The 16,523-nt window shown below is 47.3% G+C and overlaps 1 protein-coding gene across 3 annotated transcripts in view; it reads left to right on the top strand.

Moving 5' to 3' along the window:
• The window catches only part of LOC140721027 (NACHT, LRR and PYD domains-containing protein 3-like), a 40,094-nt gene that overhangs the window by 19,573 nt on the left and 3,998 nt on the right, over positions 1-16,523 (top strand). For all 3 annotated transcript variants that reach the window (XM_073035904.1, XM_073035902.1, XM_073035903.1), the window contains 3 exons: positions 3,322-3,493; positions 3,579-3,644; positions 8,175-9,942. In XM_073035904.1, coding sequence (XP_072892005.1) covers positions 3,388-3,493; positions 3,579-3,644; positions 8,175-9,942 — 1,940 coding nt within the window. In that variant the 5' untranslated portion in view covers positions 3,322-3,387. The remainder of the gene's footprint in view (positions 1-3,321; positions 3,494-3,578; positions 3,645-8,174; positions 9,943-16,523) is intronic.

Raw genomic sequence — 16,523 nt, 5'->3', positions numbered from 1 at the left:
CACTTGTGTCCTTGGTCCGATGCCATTTCTTCACGAGTTCCCTGTTTTACTGAATCACGTGACACTAGCAGTTTCGAAACAAAGGATCCCTTGTTTCGCTCCCTCCCTTGTATTTCTGTCTGCTAATATCACGCTGACCTGAACTGGCAGTCGCAAATTAACCCTAACATTCCCTCCCTTGGCCTCCCTGAGGCCACATCCCTTACAAGCTTTTCCGCGGCTGTCGGGACCAGGCAGGGAGGCGAGCGTGCCCCCGGCACTCTTTGGTATGCCCTCCCTTTTTGCATTTCCTGATTTGTCCGACCTAGGGTCACAAAGTATGGGTAGGGGTTCCCTAAGCATCAGCAATTTTTACAAGTAGCACGCAACATTTCTGAAAACTTATTCAAGAACAAATTCACAATCCCCCCTTTGCCATGGTCCATTCCAGTCCGTGTCCTCCCATAGCGCGTCCGCTTTCGGGAGGGCCTCGATCTCCCCTTCCACCGGGAACAAGGGTGCCTGGTACGCCGGTGGAGGTCCATCCTTTCCAGTCAAAGCTCGATCTATAGTCCGGATGACTAGGGTCCTGATACAGGGTATGCAACAACAACCACACGTGATAAAAATAGCAATTGAAATAGACAGTCCTAACGCCAACTGTCCCAGGAACGCTCCCCACTTACCAAAGGTATTATTCAGCCAATCTACCACTGGGTTATTTACCCCGGACTGCTCTTTCAGCTCGTTGGCCAACGCCCGGAGTTCAATCAGGCTCCTGGTCAGCTTTCCGTCTGGTCCACCCCGTTCCCCACCAAACATCATCCCAGGAGGCACACCACTGCCCTCCAGCCGTTTATCATTAAGTAGTTGCTGAGCAACAGAGGCACACTTTTCTGCCTCAACAATAGCTTCCCGCAACTGTTTCAATAAATCATTTTCTAGAAATTTTCCTTCTCTGCTTCCTTTAACAATGATTTGAAATCAGAGATACTTTTCATTATCTTTAGCTTCCAGACAAGCACAGTTATCAATTTTACCATATTTCTAAAAACTCTCATATACTCTGTTACTCAACACACAAATGTCTGAGTTTTGGTAACTCGAAATTGAAGTGCTCCATGGCTCCCTAGTACACAGAGAAAATCAAATGTGGGACAGTCACCTTTCAAAACCTGACCTTCACGTGGGAGATTTCTCCTCTTAACAACCAGTCTAAGGTAGGCGCCGTCAATATCTCTGTGCACTGTGGTGTACCTGGCAACACTTTTATCCTCCTCACTCCTGAGACTTTTATGCCCCTCTGGGCGGCGGGTACCCTCACTCAGAAGACTTTTATGCCCCTCGTGGGCGGCGGAGGATTCTTCTACAAACAAACAAGACAAAGTTAGTACTTACCAGTCACGATTCTGCACCGGGAATAATCTTTCCCGAGGTAATTTGGGGTGGGTGAGGATCCGTCGGCAGACAAGATCTAACTCAGTAATTTAACTATCTAGTGGAAGTCTTCGATATAACAGGCACTTCCTGACCTTAGTCAGGGTGCGGCCGCAAGTTGTCTGCTGTCGGATCCGCCAGCCTGTTGTCTCTTCCCTCCCCACGTCGGGGTCACCAATTGTTGGGCTTTTTAATTCTGCCCTGTGTTCGTTTAGGAAGAGAGACAACCAACACCGGAATATTACAAAACTTGGCTTTAATGCAGAAGCGTAACTGGCACAGCGAGGAGACAAGACCCCACTGGGAAGGCGCGTTCTGCCCTCCCCTTACATTCTTTTCTTATTTATACCCCTTTCCCTTAGCCCAACCCTTGCTACACATAGTTGGTAATGCTGGACACTTGTGTCCTTGGTCCGATGCCATTTCTTCACGAGTTCCCTGTTTTACTGAATCACGTGACACTAGCAGTTTCGAAACAAAGGATCCCTTGTTTCGCTCCCTCCCTTGTATTTCTGTCTGCTAATATCACGCTGACCTGAACTGGCAGTCGCAAATTAACCCTAACAATAGGTACAAGGAACTTAGAGAAATAGAGGGCTATGGGTAAGCCTAGTAATTCCTAAGGTAGGGACATGGTAGGCACAACTTTGTGGACCGAAGGGCCTGTATTGTGCTTTAAGTTTTCTATGTTTCTATGTTTCTATCACCCTGCTAACAATACTTCCTGCAAGGGTATCAGTCCCCCTTCTGTTTTGATGCAAAACAATCAAGTCTATCCAGGTCCCATCTTTCTTGGAAGAGAACCCAATCATCCAAAAACATCTGAAGCCCTCCATCATGCATCATCACCTTAGAGTGTATTATCAGACAATGTCCGGCCTCACTAGCATGTGGTATTGGTATTGGTATTGGACCCTGGAGGTCCTGCACTTCAGCTCAGCATCTAACCCCATGAATTCACTTTGTTAGATCTCATCATCCTTCCTACACTTGTCATTAGTACCGACATAGACCATGACCTCTGGCTGCTCACCCTGCCCTTAAAAACGTTTCAGACTCAATCCGAGATATCCTTGACCTTGGCAACAGATCATTCAGAAATCTTGTTCTCGTCAATAAAATCTCCAGTCTGTTATCCTAATCATTGAATTCCCTCTGTCAGTGCAGCTCACTTCTTCTCACCTCTTCTGAGTTACAAAGCCAAACTGAGTGCCAGAGGTCATACCCAGTAACTGTAAGCCGTTTACCTGTTATTGATGGGTTCCCTGCAGTAAGACTTTCCAATTTCCCCCTCCTGACGTCACCCAGTTACCTGTGTCCTGCGCCTTGGGTATAGCTCTCTCCCTGTAAAGCCTGTCATTCAACCTCTCAGCCTTCTGAATGACCCTGGGTTCATCCAGCTCCAGCTCCAATTCCTTAGCACAGTCTGTAAGAAGATGAAGCTCAATGCAACTCCTGAAGGTGCAGTTGTCAGGGACACTGCAGGTTTCCCTGTCTTGCTGCACCCTGTAGGAAGAACATTCCACTGTTCCACCTGGCATTACCACTGTTCTAATCATGAAAAAGAGGTAAAATATTACCCAGAATCTACCTAAAGCCTCAGCCTCTTCTCACTGAACCATCTTTGACACAAAGCCTCAACTCTACTCAGTCTCTGGCTAACTTACACTACTTCTGATCCACTTAAACTATGCCAAGTCGGTAATTATCCGACAATCTGTGGCGTGCAAGAACTCCCAACTGACTGGGCTCGCTTCTTGGAAAACCTTTCTCCTGCGACGAACACTTGAATAGCTGTTGGAGATCTGTGGTGTGCTAGATTAGTCCACATAGATTTGTAGATTTGCATGGTAGATTTGTACCTATCCCTCCGCTCCTCAATATTTTCCCCATTGTTCATTACAGAGCGTGACTGAGCTCGCGGAGAAGGGAAACCGAGCGGGCGCTTCCAAACTCCTCCTGGATTTGGTGATGGAGAAGGGTTCCAGGGCCCGGAGAGTGATGTGGGATTCCTTTGTGAAACTACATCGCCATTTACCGAAGCTGAGCAGAATATTGGACGAAATACGGGAACGCGGTATGGTGTGTGTTACAGATGAAATGGTGATGAATTTACAGTATTACACAGAACAGACTTCATGCAGGTTAATCTGTTTGAACAGGTGACGGCCAGATCGCCTACATGAACACTGAGCCAGGTTTATCGGAAGTGCCCGGATATCTGAAAGGTAAGCGATGGAATGTAAATCTCAAAATCTTTATTCCACTCTGAGAGTCTGAATACATGTCCTTAGAGACCTGACTAGAGACTGTCAGAACTTGAGAGATACTTTTTGATGCTGTGACTAGAGGACGGGTAAACACTTGCATTTTTCAGAACACCTTTTACCGTTTGGGTCTTCGGCTGTACACCTGGAGACATTTATGCGTTTGCTAAACAGACATTCTCGTCAGTCAGACAGGAAAGCCTTTGCATTCTTCTTTCCCTCGCTCCAAATATCCCGAGATCTGTCAAAACTGAAATCAAACGTCTCCAATAGGAACATCCAACACCAGCATGGAAAGTCTCACACCTTGGATCCAAAGTGATGTCGATATTTGATGTTATTCCTCCATAAGGCCACAAGACGTAGCAGCAGAATTAGGCCATTCAGTCCACTCTGCCATTCCATCATTGCTGATCCCGGGTCCCACTAAGCCCCATACACCTGCCTTCTCACCATATCATTTGATGCCCTGACCAATCAAGACCTTCCGCCTTAAATATACCCATGGACACCGCCTCCACTGCAGACTGTGGCTGAACATTCAAACGATTCGCTACTCTCTGCTTAAGAACAATTTTCCTTACCTGTTCTAAAGGATCACCCCTCAATTTTGATGCTGTGCCCTCCAGTCCTGGATACTCCCACCATAAAAAAAACATCCTCTCCACATCCACCCTATCTGGTCCTTTCAGCATTCGTTAGGTTTCAAAGAGATATCCCTGCATTCCACTAAATTTCATTGAGTACAGGCCTTAAATTGCCAAAACGCTCCCCATATGTTAACCCCATCATTCCCAGAATAATCCTCGTGAATCTCTCTGGACTCTCTCCAATGACAACACATCTGTTCTGCGTATCTGGCCGAAAATTGTTGACAAAACTCTAAGTGCGTCTTGACTACAAACTCATAAATGCTCAGCATTATCTCCTTGCTTTTATATTCGATTCCCCTTGAAATATATGCCAACGTTGCATTTGCCTACTTTATTACAGACTCAACCCGTAAATTAACCTTCTGGGAATCTTGCTGAAGCACTCCCAAGTCCCTCTGCACCTCTGATGTTTGGACCTTCCTCCCATTTAGATGATGGTCAGCACTATTGTTCTTTTTCCCAAAATACATTATCATACATTTCCCAACACTGTATTCCATCTGCCACATTTTAACCCATTCTCCCTATTTATTTACATTCTCGTGCAATCGCTTTGCTTCCTCAGCACTACCTACCCCTCCACTTATCTTTGTATCATCTGCAAACTTTGCCACAAAGCATCAATTCCATTATCCAAATGACTTTGACAAACAATGTCAAATGCAGCTGATCCAATACTGACCCATGCGGAACACAACTATTCACAGGCAGTCAACCAGAAAAGGCCCCTTTTATTCCTATTTGCTGCCTCCTGCCATTCCACTACCCATGCTAATATCTTTCCCGTAAAGCCATAGAATTTTATCTTGTTCAGCAGCCTCATTTGTGGCACCGAATCAAATGCTTTCTGAAAATCCAAGCAAATCGCATCAACTGCCTTTCCTTTGTTGACCCTGCGTGGTACTTCCACGGAGAACAGATTGGTCAGGCATGATTTCCCTTCACAGAAGCCATGCTGACTTTGACTTATTTAGTTATTAGTCGCCAAGTACCTCAAAACCTCAACCTTAGTAATAGAATGCAATATTTTCCAAACCACTGAGGTTTGGCTACCTGGCCTATAATTTCCCGACTTTTGACTTCCTCATTTCTTAAAGAATGAAGTGATATTTGCAATCCTTCAGTCCTCCGAGATCATGCCAGAATCAACTAAGTTTTGAAAGATCATGACCAATGCATCCGTTATCTCGACAGCAACCTCTCTCAGGTCTCTGGGATGTAGTCCACCTGGCCCTGGTGACCTATTCAACTTAAGACCTCTCAGTATGCCGAGTACTTTTTCTTTTGTAATAGTAATAGTACTCATTTCTATTGCCTGTCACCTACGGACCACTGCACACTGCTGGCGTCTTCCTCACTGGAGACATATGCTGAGTACCCTTTAAGTTTATCTGTCATTTATTTGTCTCCCATTACTATCACCAGCATCATTTCCAGTGCTCCAATATCAACTCTCATCTCACTCTTACTCTTTATATAACTGAAAAAAAGTGTTTATTATCCTGCTTTATATTATTGCCTTGATTGCTTCCATATTTCATCTTTTCCCTTCTTATAGCTTTATTTGTTGCCTTGTATTGGATTTTAAAACCTTTCCATTCATCCAACTTTCCACCCACTTTTGCTACATTATGTACCCTTTCCTTGGTTTTTATGCAGTCAACTTCCTTTCTCAATCACGGTTGCCTACCCCTGCCGTTTGAGAACTTCTTCCTGGGCCATATCTATCCTGCACCTTGTGAATTATTCCCAGAAACTTCAGCCATCGATTTTCTGCCATTATTCTCACTAGAATCCCCTCTAATCCACCTGGTAAAGCTCCTCTCTCATGCCTCTGTAATTCACTTTATTCCATTGCGATACTGATACATGTAAATTATGCTTCCTCCCCTCAACTTGCAGTTTAAATTCCATCACTTTATAATCACTCATTCCAAAGGTTCCTTTGCATTAAGCTCCCTATAAGATCTGGGTTATTACACAACACACAGTCTAAGAAAGCCTTTCGCCAAATAGTCTCAAGCACAAGCTGCTCTAAAAAGCTATCTTGTCGGCATTCAATAAATTGCCTCTTTTGCGAGCCGACACCTCAAGTATGCTTGATTTTCCTATTTTCCTTGCATATTGAAGTCCCACATTACCCTTATTACATGCCTTTTCCAGCTTTCTTTTCAATCTCAACCCATCCGCTTAGCTACTATTTGAAGGCCCATATATGATTCTCATTTTTTTTTTACCCTTGCAATTTCTTTTCGCTACCCAAAAAGAATTAACATTCTCTGATCCTAAGTCACGTCCTTCTGAAGGTGTAATTGCATTTCGAACCATTAGAACCACACCACCGCCTATGTCGTCCTGCCTGTCCCTTGGATAGAAAGTATGTCCTTTGAAGTTAAGTTCCCAACTATGGTCTTCATTCAGTCATGACTCAGTGACGCTCACAACATCATACCGACCAATAGGTAATCGCACTAAGTGTTCGTCCACCTTGTTCCGAAAGCTACGTGTATTTAAGTACAAGGCTTCCATTTCTGCATCTGCGTCCTTTTGAATTCTGACTCTGTGGTGAAATTCAACATATGTCTGCACTTGAACCCAATCATGAGCTTGTCCTTCATACATTCATATTACACCCATTATCTTGTAAGTCTGTTGGCTCATCCTCAGGTCTATCATCCTGGTTCCCAATCACCTGCCATATTAGTGTAAAGCACTCTCAACAGCTCCAGTAAATCTGCAGCAGGGTTAATCATCCCTCTCGGATTCGGGCAACCTGTTACGTCAGCCCCAAATGTTGTCCCAAATATCCAAAAACCTGAATCCCTGCCACCTCTGCAGTTCTTCAGCCACGCATTCATCTGCTACACTAGCTACGTGTGGCACAGACAGAAATCCGGAGATTACTATGTTTGAGTTCCACCTGCTCAGCTTTCTTCCTATCTCCCGATGATCTGTTTTCCAGACCTCCTCCAATTTTCTTTCTTCCTATGTCATTGGTACCATATATGCCACGTCTTCTGGATGTTCATCTTCCCTTTTCAGGATATCGTGGACGTGTCCGGAAACATTTTGGACCTTCGCACCTGGGAGGCAAAGTATCATCGGTGTCTCCTTTTTGTGTCCGCAGAATTGCCTAACTGTCTCCCTGACCAGAGAGTCCCCTATTACTGCTGCCATCCTTTTCAGTTTTCTGCTCTTCCGGGCAACATCAGGGAATTGCCTGAATTCATGTGCAAGTTCTCTGGAGCAGAGGAGACTGTAGAGCTGTGGTAGGGGTGTATCGCCTGAGATCACGTACCAACTCCTGGGAGCAGAGGAGACTGTCCCAGTTCCTCAGAGATTAACAGACAATGGAGTTGTGCAGGGGGTGTTACATCGTGACTGGCTGAACCTGGAAAAAAACAAACTCTGTGGCTCAGGACTGACAGCTGAAGCCCAAAGCACCATCACGAACATCAGGTCCGTTATGAGAAAAGTAAGAAGATGTAGAGTGCCCATTCCCCCCACTGTTACCGTCTGTGGTGTTGGAGAGTTCAGCAGAAGCTGAGCAGTGAAACCACCCGCTCCACACAACACTCTCCTCTCCAGAATCACGTGTGCACTTGGTGCTTGCTGGAACACCGGGGAATCTGCAAAATACGATCAGAGCGTAGAGTGGAGCATTTAACAGCAAACCAGAATCAGATCAAAAATGTTCATTTTCAGACACTCTTACTCCTGATCTCCCGATTTCACCGAAAAAGTGTCTTGAACAAGTTTTTTTTAAAATATGGGAAATACGTGAGTGTTCCATGTTCATCAGATCAGGCATTGACAACCTATCTCTCTCCGTCCTCAGATGTTCAACAGAAGCACAAGGAGACTCTGCGGGCACAGACTGAAAAACTGAGAGTGAACACGATCCTGATGAGGGAGAAGCAGAAGGTTTTCCAGCTGGTTGATCGATACGCTGAGCTCACGGTCATTTCTACCACTCGAGATCGGAGACTGGTGGAACATGAGCTGCTGGCAAGAGGCAGAGACCACGAGGAGTGGAGACAAAAACACATTCGCAAAGAGCTGGAGAAAATCCACATTGCTCATCTGTTTCAGAATAGTTGCTCACATAGTGTTCGGGACAAAATGAAAAGATTCTTTACACGGTCAACTTCAGGATGTTCGGCTGCAGTGGCCGGAGTCCCGGGGATCGGGAAAACAACGATGGTTCAAAAGATTGTTTATGACTGGGCCACGGGGAAAATATACCAACAATTCCAGTTTGTCTTCAGTTTCAAATTCCGGGATTTAAACTCTATTAACTGTAGAATAAATCTAAGGGAACTGATTCTAGATCAGTATCCCTACTTTGGGAATATCCTGAGAAAGGTCTGGAAGAACCCAGAGGGATTACTGTTTATATTTGATGGTTTGGATGAATTCAAACAAAAAATCGATTTTGCTGACAGTCGGAGAGATACAGAACAAAAACACCAGTGCCCAGATCCCGAGTGCTGGTGTGAAGTGTCGGACATCGTGTACAGTTTAATCCAGGGCAAACTGCTCCCAGGGTGTTCAGTGCTGGTGACCACCCGCCCCACTGCGTTACATTTATTAGAAATGGCAGAGATCAGTATCTGGGCTGAAATCCTGGGATTTGTTGGTGAGGAACGGAAGGAATATTTCATCAGGTATTTTGAAGATCAGACGGTGGCAGCAGCTGTTTTCAAACACGTGAGGGAGAACGAGATCCTGTACACCATGAGCTACAACCCCTCCTACTGCTGGATCCTCGCGCTGGCACTGGGCTCCTTCTTCACACAAAGAGTCAGGGACCCGCAGCGAGTTCCCAAGACCATCACCCAACTGTACTCCTACTATATTTACAACATCCTGAAAAACCATGGCCGTGAGATTGAGAACCCCCGTGATGTTTTACTCAGGGTTGGTCAGATGGCCTTCAGAGGAGTGTCCGAGAGGAAGATTGTGTTCACAAATGGAGATTTGATCAACTACAATCTACAGCCTTCCCAGTTCCTGTCCGGGTTCCTGATGGAGCTTTTGGAGAGAGAGGATTCTGCCCAGAGCGTGGTGTACACATTCCCACACCTCACCATCCAAGAGTATGTAGCTGCAGTCGCACAATTCCTGAATCCACATCCCGGGGATATCCTGTCATTCCTCACTGAAGCCCACGACACGACAGATGGGCGATTTGAGGTATTTCTCCGTTTTGTTGCTGGTCTCTCCAACCCAATGACAGCTCGGGTCCTGGAGGAGTTTGTGGGTCCATTTCCTCATGAAACAACCTGCCGGGTGATTGACTGGGTGAAGGAGGAGGTTAAACGTCAGATTGGAAACACAGAGAGTGAAGCTGCGAAAAGGAGCTTCCTGAACACATTGCACTACCTGTTTGAGTCTCAGAATCGTGGGCTGGCTCAGGCCACCCTGGGATCTGTGGAAACACTTTCATTCAGTGGAATGACACTGACACCCATTGACTGTTCTGTCCTGTCCCATGTCATCGGACTCTGTGATACAATAAAACACCTAGACCTGTGGAAATGCCACATTCAGTGTGAAGGAATCCAGCGTCTGGGACCCGGGCTGCACAAATGCCAGAAGTTGAGGTAATTTGATTTATCTCTCACTCTGAACAGAGAAACTGTTCCATTCTGTTGTTTCGATGTAAAGGAATTTGGGTAAAACTGTAGTAAATCAGATTGCGAAGAATTGTGACAAATGGCAGGTGATCCGTCAGTAAATCCTCGAGGAAGGGAGTGTCCTGTGGTTCATTGTGAAGAGATGTTGTAGAGTTCATCAGATCAGTGACAACGGCTATTGGATTAATGGCAGTAAGTCACAGGAATGGCCGTGTTTCTCGCTGCCTGTGACACGGCCATTGACAATGTTCCTTCTCAGTCACTGAAGCCCAGACCGACGATAACTGCAATAGGTGGGTCAGAGCTTCACACCCCCTTCCCACTGAGGGACAAAAGACTGTCAGCAGACCGTACAAACATTTCACCCTCTTCCCAGTGAGGGACAGGAGACAGAGGACTGTCCCAGTGAGAAGGAGAGAATTCCTTCTGTGAGATTGTTCTCTCTCTGCTCTTCCACGTATGTGATTATCAGCATCAGACCACCTGTGAGACTGTGTGCACGACATGCCTGCAAAGGGTAAAGTCCTCTACCGATAATGGGCAGTAATACAGACCGTCCATTCACACCAAACCCACCTTAGCATCCGTTCCACCTCTCGGATCTCTCTTCCCAAAAGCTAGTTCCTCCTGTGTTATCACTCTTCCCCATTCTCCTTCCTCCTGTGGGATCTCTCTTCCCCATTCTCCTCCCTCCTGTGGGATCTCTTTTCCCCATTCGCAGTCCCCCTGTGGGATCTCTCTTCACTCTCCCCCTTTCTCCAGTGGGTTTTGGTATCCCCATCAGCCTTCTTCCTCTGGGATCACTCTGCCCATCCCCTTCCTCCAGTGGGATCTCTCTTTCCCATCCCCTTCCTCCTGTGGGAACTGTCCTTCCCATCCCTATTACTCCTGTGTGGTCTCTCCTCCCCATCCCCTTCCTCCTGTGGGGTCTCTCCTCCCCATCCCCTTCCTCCTGTGGGAACTTACTTGCCCATCACCTTCCTCCTGTGGTATCTCTCTTCCCCATCCCCTTTCTCCCGTGGTAAGTCTCTTCCCCACCCTCGTTTCTCCTGTGGGATCACTCATCACATCTCCCTCTCTTCTATGGGGCTTCTATTCCCTATCCTTCTTCCTCCTGTGGGAGCTCTCTTCCCCATCTGATTCCCGCTGTGGGATCTCTCTTCCAATTCGACTTATTCCTGTGGGATCTCTCTTCACCATTCCCCTTCCTCCTGTGGTATCTCTCTTCCCTATCCTGATTTTTCCTGTGTGATCTCTCCTCCACATCCTCTTCCCTCCTGTGGGATTTCTCATCCCCATCCGCCTCTCTTCTGTGGAACCTCTCTTCCCCATCCTTCCTCCTGTGGGAACTCTCTTCCCCATCTCATTCCTCCTGTAGATCTCCCTCCACCATCCCGATTTCTCCTGTGGGATCTTGCATTCCCATCCCGATTCTTACTGTGGGATCTCCTCCCAATCCCCTTCTCTCCTGTGGGATCTCTGTGCTCCAACCTGCTTCCTCCTCTGGGAACTTACTTCCCCACCCCTTTCTCCAGGGGAAATCTCTTCCACATTCCCCTTCCTCTTGACGACCGCAACTCCGCAGCACCCTTCATCCTGTAGGACCTATACACCCCAACCCCCTTCCTCCTCTGGGATCCCTTTCCCCTATTTGCCTTCCACATGCGAGATCTCTCATTCCCATAATCCACTGGAGGTGGGATCTCTATTCCCCATCCCCTTCCTCCAGTGGGATCTCTACTCCCCATCCCAATTCCTCCTGTGGGGTCTCTCCTCCCCAACCACTTCCTCCTGTGGGATCTCTGTGGCCCAATCTCCTTCCTCCTGTGTGAACTTATTTGCCCATCACCTTCCTCCAGTGGCATCTCTCTTCCTCATCCCCTTTCTCCCGTGGGAGGTCTCTTCCCCATCCTTTTTTTCTCCTGTGGGATTTCTTCCCCATCCCGAGTTCTCCTGTGTGGTCTCTCCTCCCAATCCTCTTCTCTCCTGTGGGATCTCTCATCCCCATCCCCCTCTCTTCTGTGGAACCCCTCTTCCCTATCCTCCTTCCTCCTGTGGGAGCTCTCTTCCCCAGCTCATTCCTCCTGTGCGATCTCTCTTCCCCACCCTCCTTTCTCCTGTGGGATCTCTTCCCATCCTCTTCACTCCTGTGGCATCTCACATCCCCATCCACCTCTCTTCTGTGGGTCCTCTCTTCCCTATCCTCCTTCTTTCAGTGTGATCTCTTATCCCCATTCCCCTCCCTTCTGTGAGAGCTCTCTTCCCCATCTCACATTCCTCCTATGGGATCTCCCTTCCCCAACACACTTCATCCTGTGCAATCTCTCTTCCCCATCCCATCCCTCCTGTGGGATCACTCTATTCAGATCACCAATCATCCTGTGGGATCCCCAACAGTTTTCCTTCGCTGGGTTGTTTTTTTCACAACAACATTCATCCAGTGTGATCTCTCTTCCCCATTCCCCTTCCTTCTGTGGGATCTCTCGCCCCCATTCTCTCTCCTCAAGTGGGATTTCACTGCAATCCCCCTTACTCCTGTGGGATATCTCTCCCCCAGATCCCTCCCTACTGTGGGATCTCCCTTCACCATCCTTCTTCCTCCTTTGGTATCTCTATCTTTCCTATTCCCCTTGTATCTGTGGGGTCTCTCTTCCCCAGCCCCCTTCCACCTGAGTGAAATCCTTTCCCCATCCGCTTCTTCCTGTCGGATCTCTCTTGCCTATCCCCCTTCCTCCAATGGCATCTGTCTGCACCTTCCCCTATCCTCCTGTCGGATCTCTCTTCCACGTCCCCCTTGCTCTTGGGGGAATCTCCTTTCCCTATTCCCATTGCACCTGTGGGATCTCTCTTCTCCATTCCCCTTCCTCCTATGGGATCTCACTTCCCCAACACCCTACCTCCCGTGGGATCTCCCTTCCCATCTGCTCCCTCCTGTGAGATCTTCCTTACCAATCATTCATCCTCCTGTGGGATCTCCCTTCTTCATCCTTCTTCCTCATCCTCCTGTGGGATCTTCCTTCAACATCCCTTTCATCCCTTTCCTCTTGGAGGTTCTTTTTTCGCTATTCCCCTTCTTCCTGTGGGATCTCTTTTCCCCAGCCCCCTTCCTCCTCTGTGAACTCTCACTTTTACATCACCCATCCTCCTGTGGGATTTCCCTTCCACATCCATCGTCCTCTTGTGGGAACTTTCTTCCTCATCCTCCTATGTGATCTTTCTTCCCTCCACTTTCCTACTGTGGGATCTCACTTACCCAACCCCCTTCCTAGTGTGGGATCTCTTTTCCCTATTCCCCTTGCTCCAGTGGGAACTGTCTTCCCCACCCTCTTTCTCCTGTGGGCTCTCCCTTCCCCATTCCCCTTCCTACTGTGGGATCTCCCTTCCGAATCCGACATCCTCTTGAGTGACCTCTCATGACCAATCCACTTCCTCCTGGGGATCTCTATTCCCCACCCTCTTTCTCCCGTCGGATTTCACTTCACAATCTCACTTCCAACTGTGTGATCTGCCGTCCACATCCCCCTTCCTTCTGTGGAATCTCTCATCCCCATCCTCCTCCCACCTAAGGGATCTCTATTCCCCACCCGTTTTCTCCTGTCGTAGTTCTCTTCTCCATTCTCCTTCCTCCTGAGAGATCTCTCTTCCCCAGCTGTTTTCCACCTGTTGGATTCTCTTTCATATTCACCTTCCCTCCCGTGGGATCTCTCTTCCCTATCACCCCTCCTCCTGTCGGATCTCTCTTCCCCAACCCCGTTTCTCCAGTGGCACTTTTCCTTCCCATCCCCTTTTATCCTAGAGGGTTTGTATTTCCCATCCCCATTCCTCCCGGGGGATCTCTCTTCCCTATCCCACTTTTTCCTCTCGGATTTCTCTTCATTATCCACCTTCCTCCTGTGAGATCTCTGTTCCGCATCCTACATCCTCCTGAGTGACCTCATGACCAATCCACTTCCTCCTGTGGGATCATTCCTTTACATCACACATCCTCCTGCAGGATTTCCCTTCCTTATCCTCCTCCTCCTGTGGGATTTCCCTTCCTTATCCTCCTTTTTGTACTATCTCTATTCACCATTCCCCTTCCTCCATTGGGATCTCTCTTCACATTCCCCCTTCCTCTTGCGGGATCTGTTTTCCACATATCACTTCATCCTGTGAGATCTGCCTTCCTCATCCACCTTGCTCCTGTGGGTTCTCTCTTACTCATCATCCTGTGGGATCTTCCTTCCCAATCCATTTTCCGCGCGTGGGTTCCCATTTTCACCATACCTTTCCGCGCAGGGGATCTATTTTCCATTTTCCACATCCTCTTGTGTGATATCTCCTCAACAGCCCCTTCCTCCTGTGAGATCTCTCTTCCCAGCCCCCTTCCTCTTGTGAAATCTCTCTTCCCAGCCCCCTTCCTCCTGTGGCGTCTGTCTTTCATATCTCCCTTCCTCCTATGTGAATTTTGTTTCCTTCACCCTTTTTCCTGTGGGATCACTCTTCCCAATACCCTCCTCCTCCTGTGGATCACTCTTTTCTATCACTCCTCTTGTGGGATCTCGCTTCCCCACCCCCAATCCTCATTTGGGATCTCTCTTCCCCATGCCCTGACTCCTGTGGGATATCTCTTCCCCATCCCCCCTCCTCCAGTGAGAACTCTCTTTTCCATCACTCCTCATCCTGTGCGATCTCGCTTCTCCATCCCTGTTCTTCATTTGGGAGCTTTCCCATGCCCTGCATCCTGTGGGATCTCTGTTCCCCATCACACATCCTCCTCTGGAATCTCTCTTCCACAACCCCATCTTCCTGTGGGATTCTCTTTCCCATCCCCTTGCCCTAAAATATCTCTATTTCTTATATTTCTTGCTTCAATATCCACGGGTCAGGTGTCGGAGGATTGGAGGATAGCTCATGTAGTTCCGTTGTTTATAAAAGGCTCAAAAAGTAAACCGGGAAACTATATGCCGGTAAGTTTGACATCGGTAGTAGGTAAATTATTGGAAGGAATACTAAGAGATAGGATCTACATGTATTTGGATAGACAGGGACTTATTAGAAACAGTCAGCATGGCTTTGTGCGTGGTAGGTCATGTTTAACCAATCTATTAGAGTTTTTCGAGGAAGTTCCCAGGAAAGTGGATGAAGGGAAGGCAGTGGATGTTGTATACATGGACTTCAGTAAGGCCTTTGACAAGGTCCCGCATGGGAGGTTAGTTAGGAAGATTCAGTCGCTAGGTATATATGGACAGGTAGTAGATTGGATTAGATATTGGCTCAATGGAAGATGGCAGAGAGTGGTAGTGGAGGATTGCTACTCGGAGTCGAGGCCTGTGACTAGTGGTGTTCCACAGGGATCAATGCTGGGGCTATTGTTACTTGTCATCTCTATCAATGATCTGGATAATAATGTGGCAAATTGGATCAGCAACTTTGCTGATGATATAAAGATTGAAGGTGTAGTGGACAGTGAGGAAGGTTTTCAAAGCTTGCAGAGGGATTTGGACCAGTTGGAGGAATGGGCAGAAAAATGGCAGATAGAGTTTAATGCGGACAAGCGTGAGGTATTGCACTTCGGAAGGTCATACCAAGGTAGAACATACAAGGTAAATGGTAGGACACTGAGGAGTGCAGATCCATAAATCCCTAAAGTGGCATCACAAGTAGGTAGGGTTCTAAAGAGAGGTTCTGGTGCATTTCCTTAAAAAATCAAAGTATTGAGTGTAAGAGTTGGAATGTAATGGTGAGGTTGTATAAGACATTGGTGAGACTGAATTTGGAGTATTATGCGCATTTTAGGTCACCTAATTACAGGAAGGATATTAATAAGGTTGAAAGAGTGCAGAGAAGGTTTACAAGGATGTTGCCAGGACTTGAGAAACTGTTACAGAGAAAGGTTGAATGGGTTAGGACTTTATTCCTTGGAACATAGGAGAATGAGGGGTGGTTTGATAGAGGTGCATAAATTATGATGGGTATAGATCGAGTGAATGCAAGCAGGGGAGAAATAAAAAGGAGGTCATGGGTTAAAGGTGAAGGGGGAAAGTTTAAAAGGAACATGGGGGGGGGGTCTTCTTCACGCAGAGAGTGCTGGGAGTGTGGAATGAGCTTCCAGATGAAGTGGTGAATGCGGGCTCACTTTTGACATTTAAGAAAAACTTGGACAGGTACATGGATGAGAGGAGTCTGGAGGGATATAGCCCAGGTGCAGGTCAGTGGGACTAGGCAAAGAAATGATTCGGAACAGCAAAAAAGGGCCAAAAGGCCTGTTTATGTGCTGTAATGTTTTATTGTTCCATGGTTCCTCATTGCGGGAACTCATTTCCCAATTCCCCTTGCACTTGTGGGATCTCCCTTCCCCAGCCCTCTTCCTCCAGTGGGATCTCTCTTCCTCAGCCTTTATCTTGAGTGAACTAACTTCCCCATTCTTCTTCCTCATGTGGGATCTCCCATCCTAACCCATTTCCTCCTGCGAGGTCTCTCTTCCCCATCCCGCTTTCCTCCTGTGGGATTTTCTTTCCCATTCACATTCCCTCCTGTCAGATCTCTGTCCCCCATCCCACAACCTC

Source organism: Hemitrygon akajei, unplaced genomic scaffold, assembly GCF_048418815.1.
Source record: "Hemitrygon akajei unplaced genomic scaffold, sHemAka1.3 Scf000049, whole genome shotgun sequence".
NCBI classification, from domain to species: domain Eukaryota; kingdom Metazoa; phylum Chordata; class Chondrichthyes; order Myliobatiformes; family Dasyatidae; genus Hemitrygon; species Hemitrygon akajei.
Note: the sequence above shows the minus strand (reverse complement) of the source record. Positions and strands in the feature narration are given on the sequence as shown.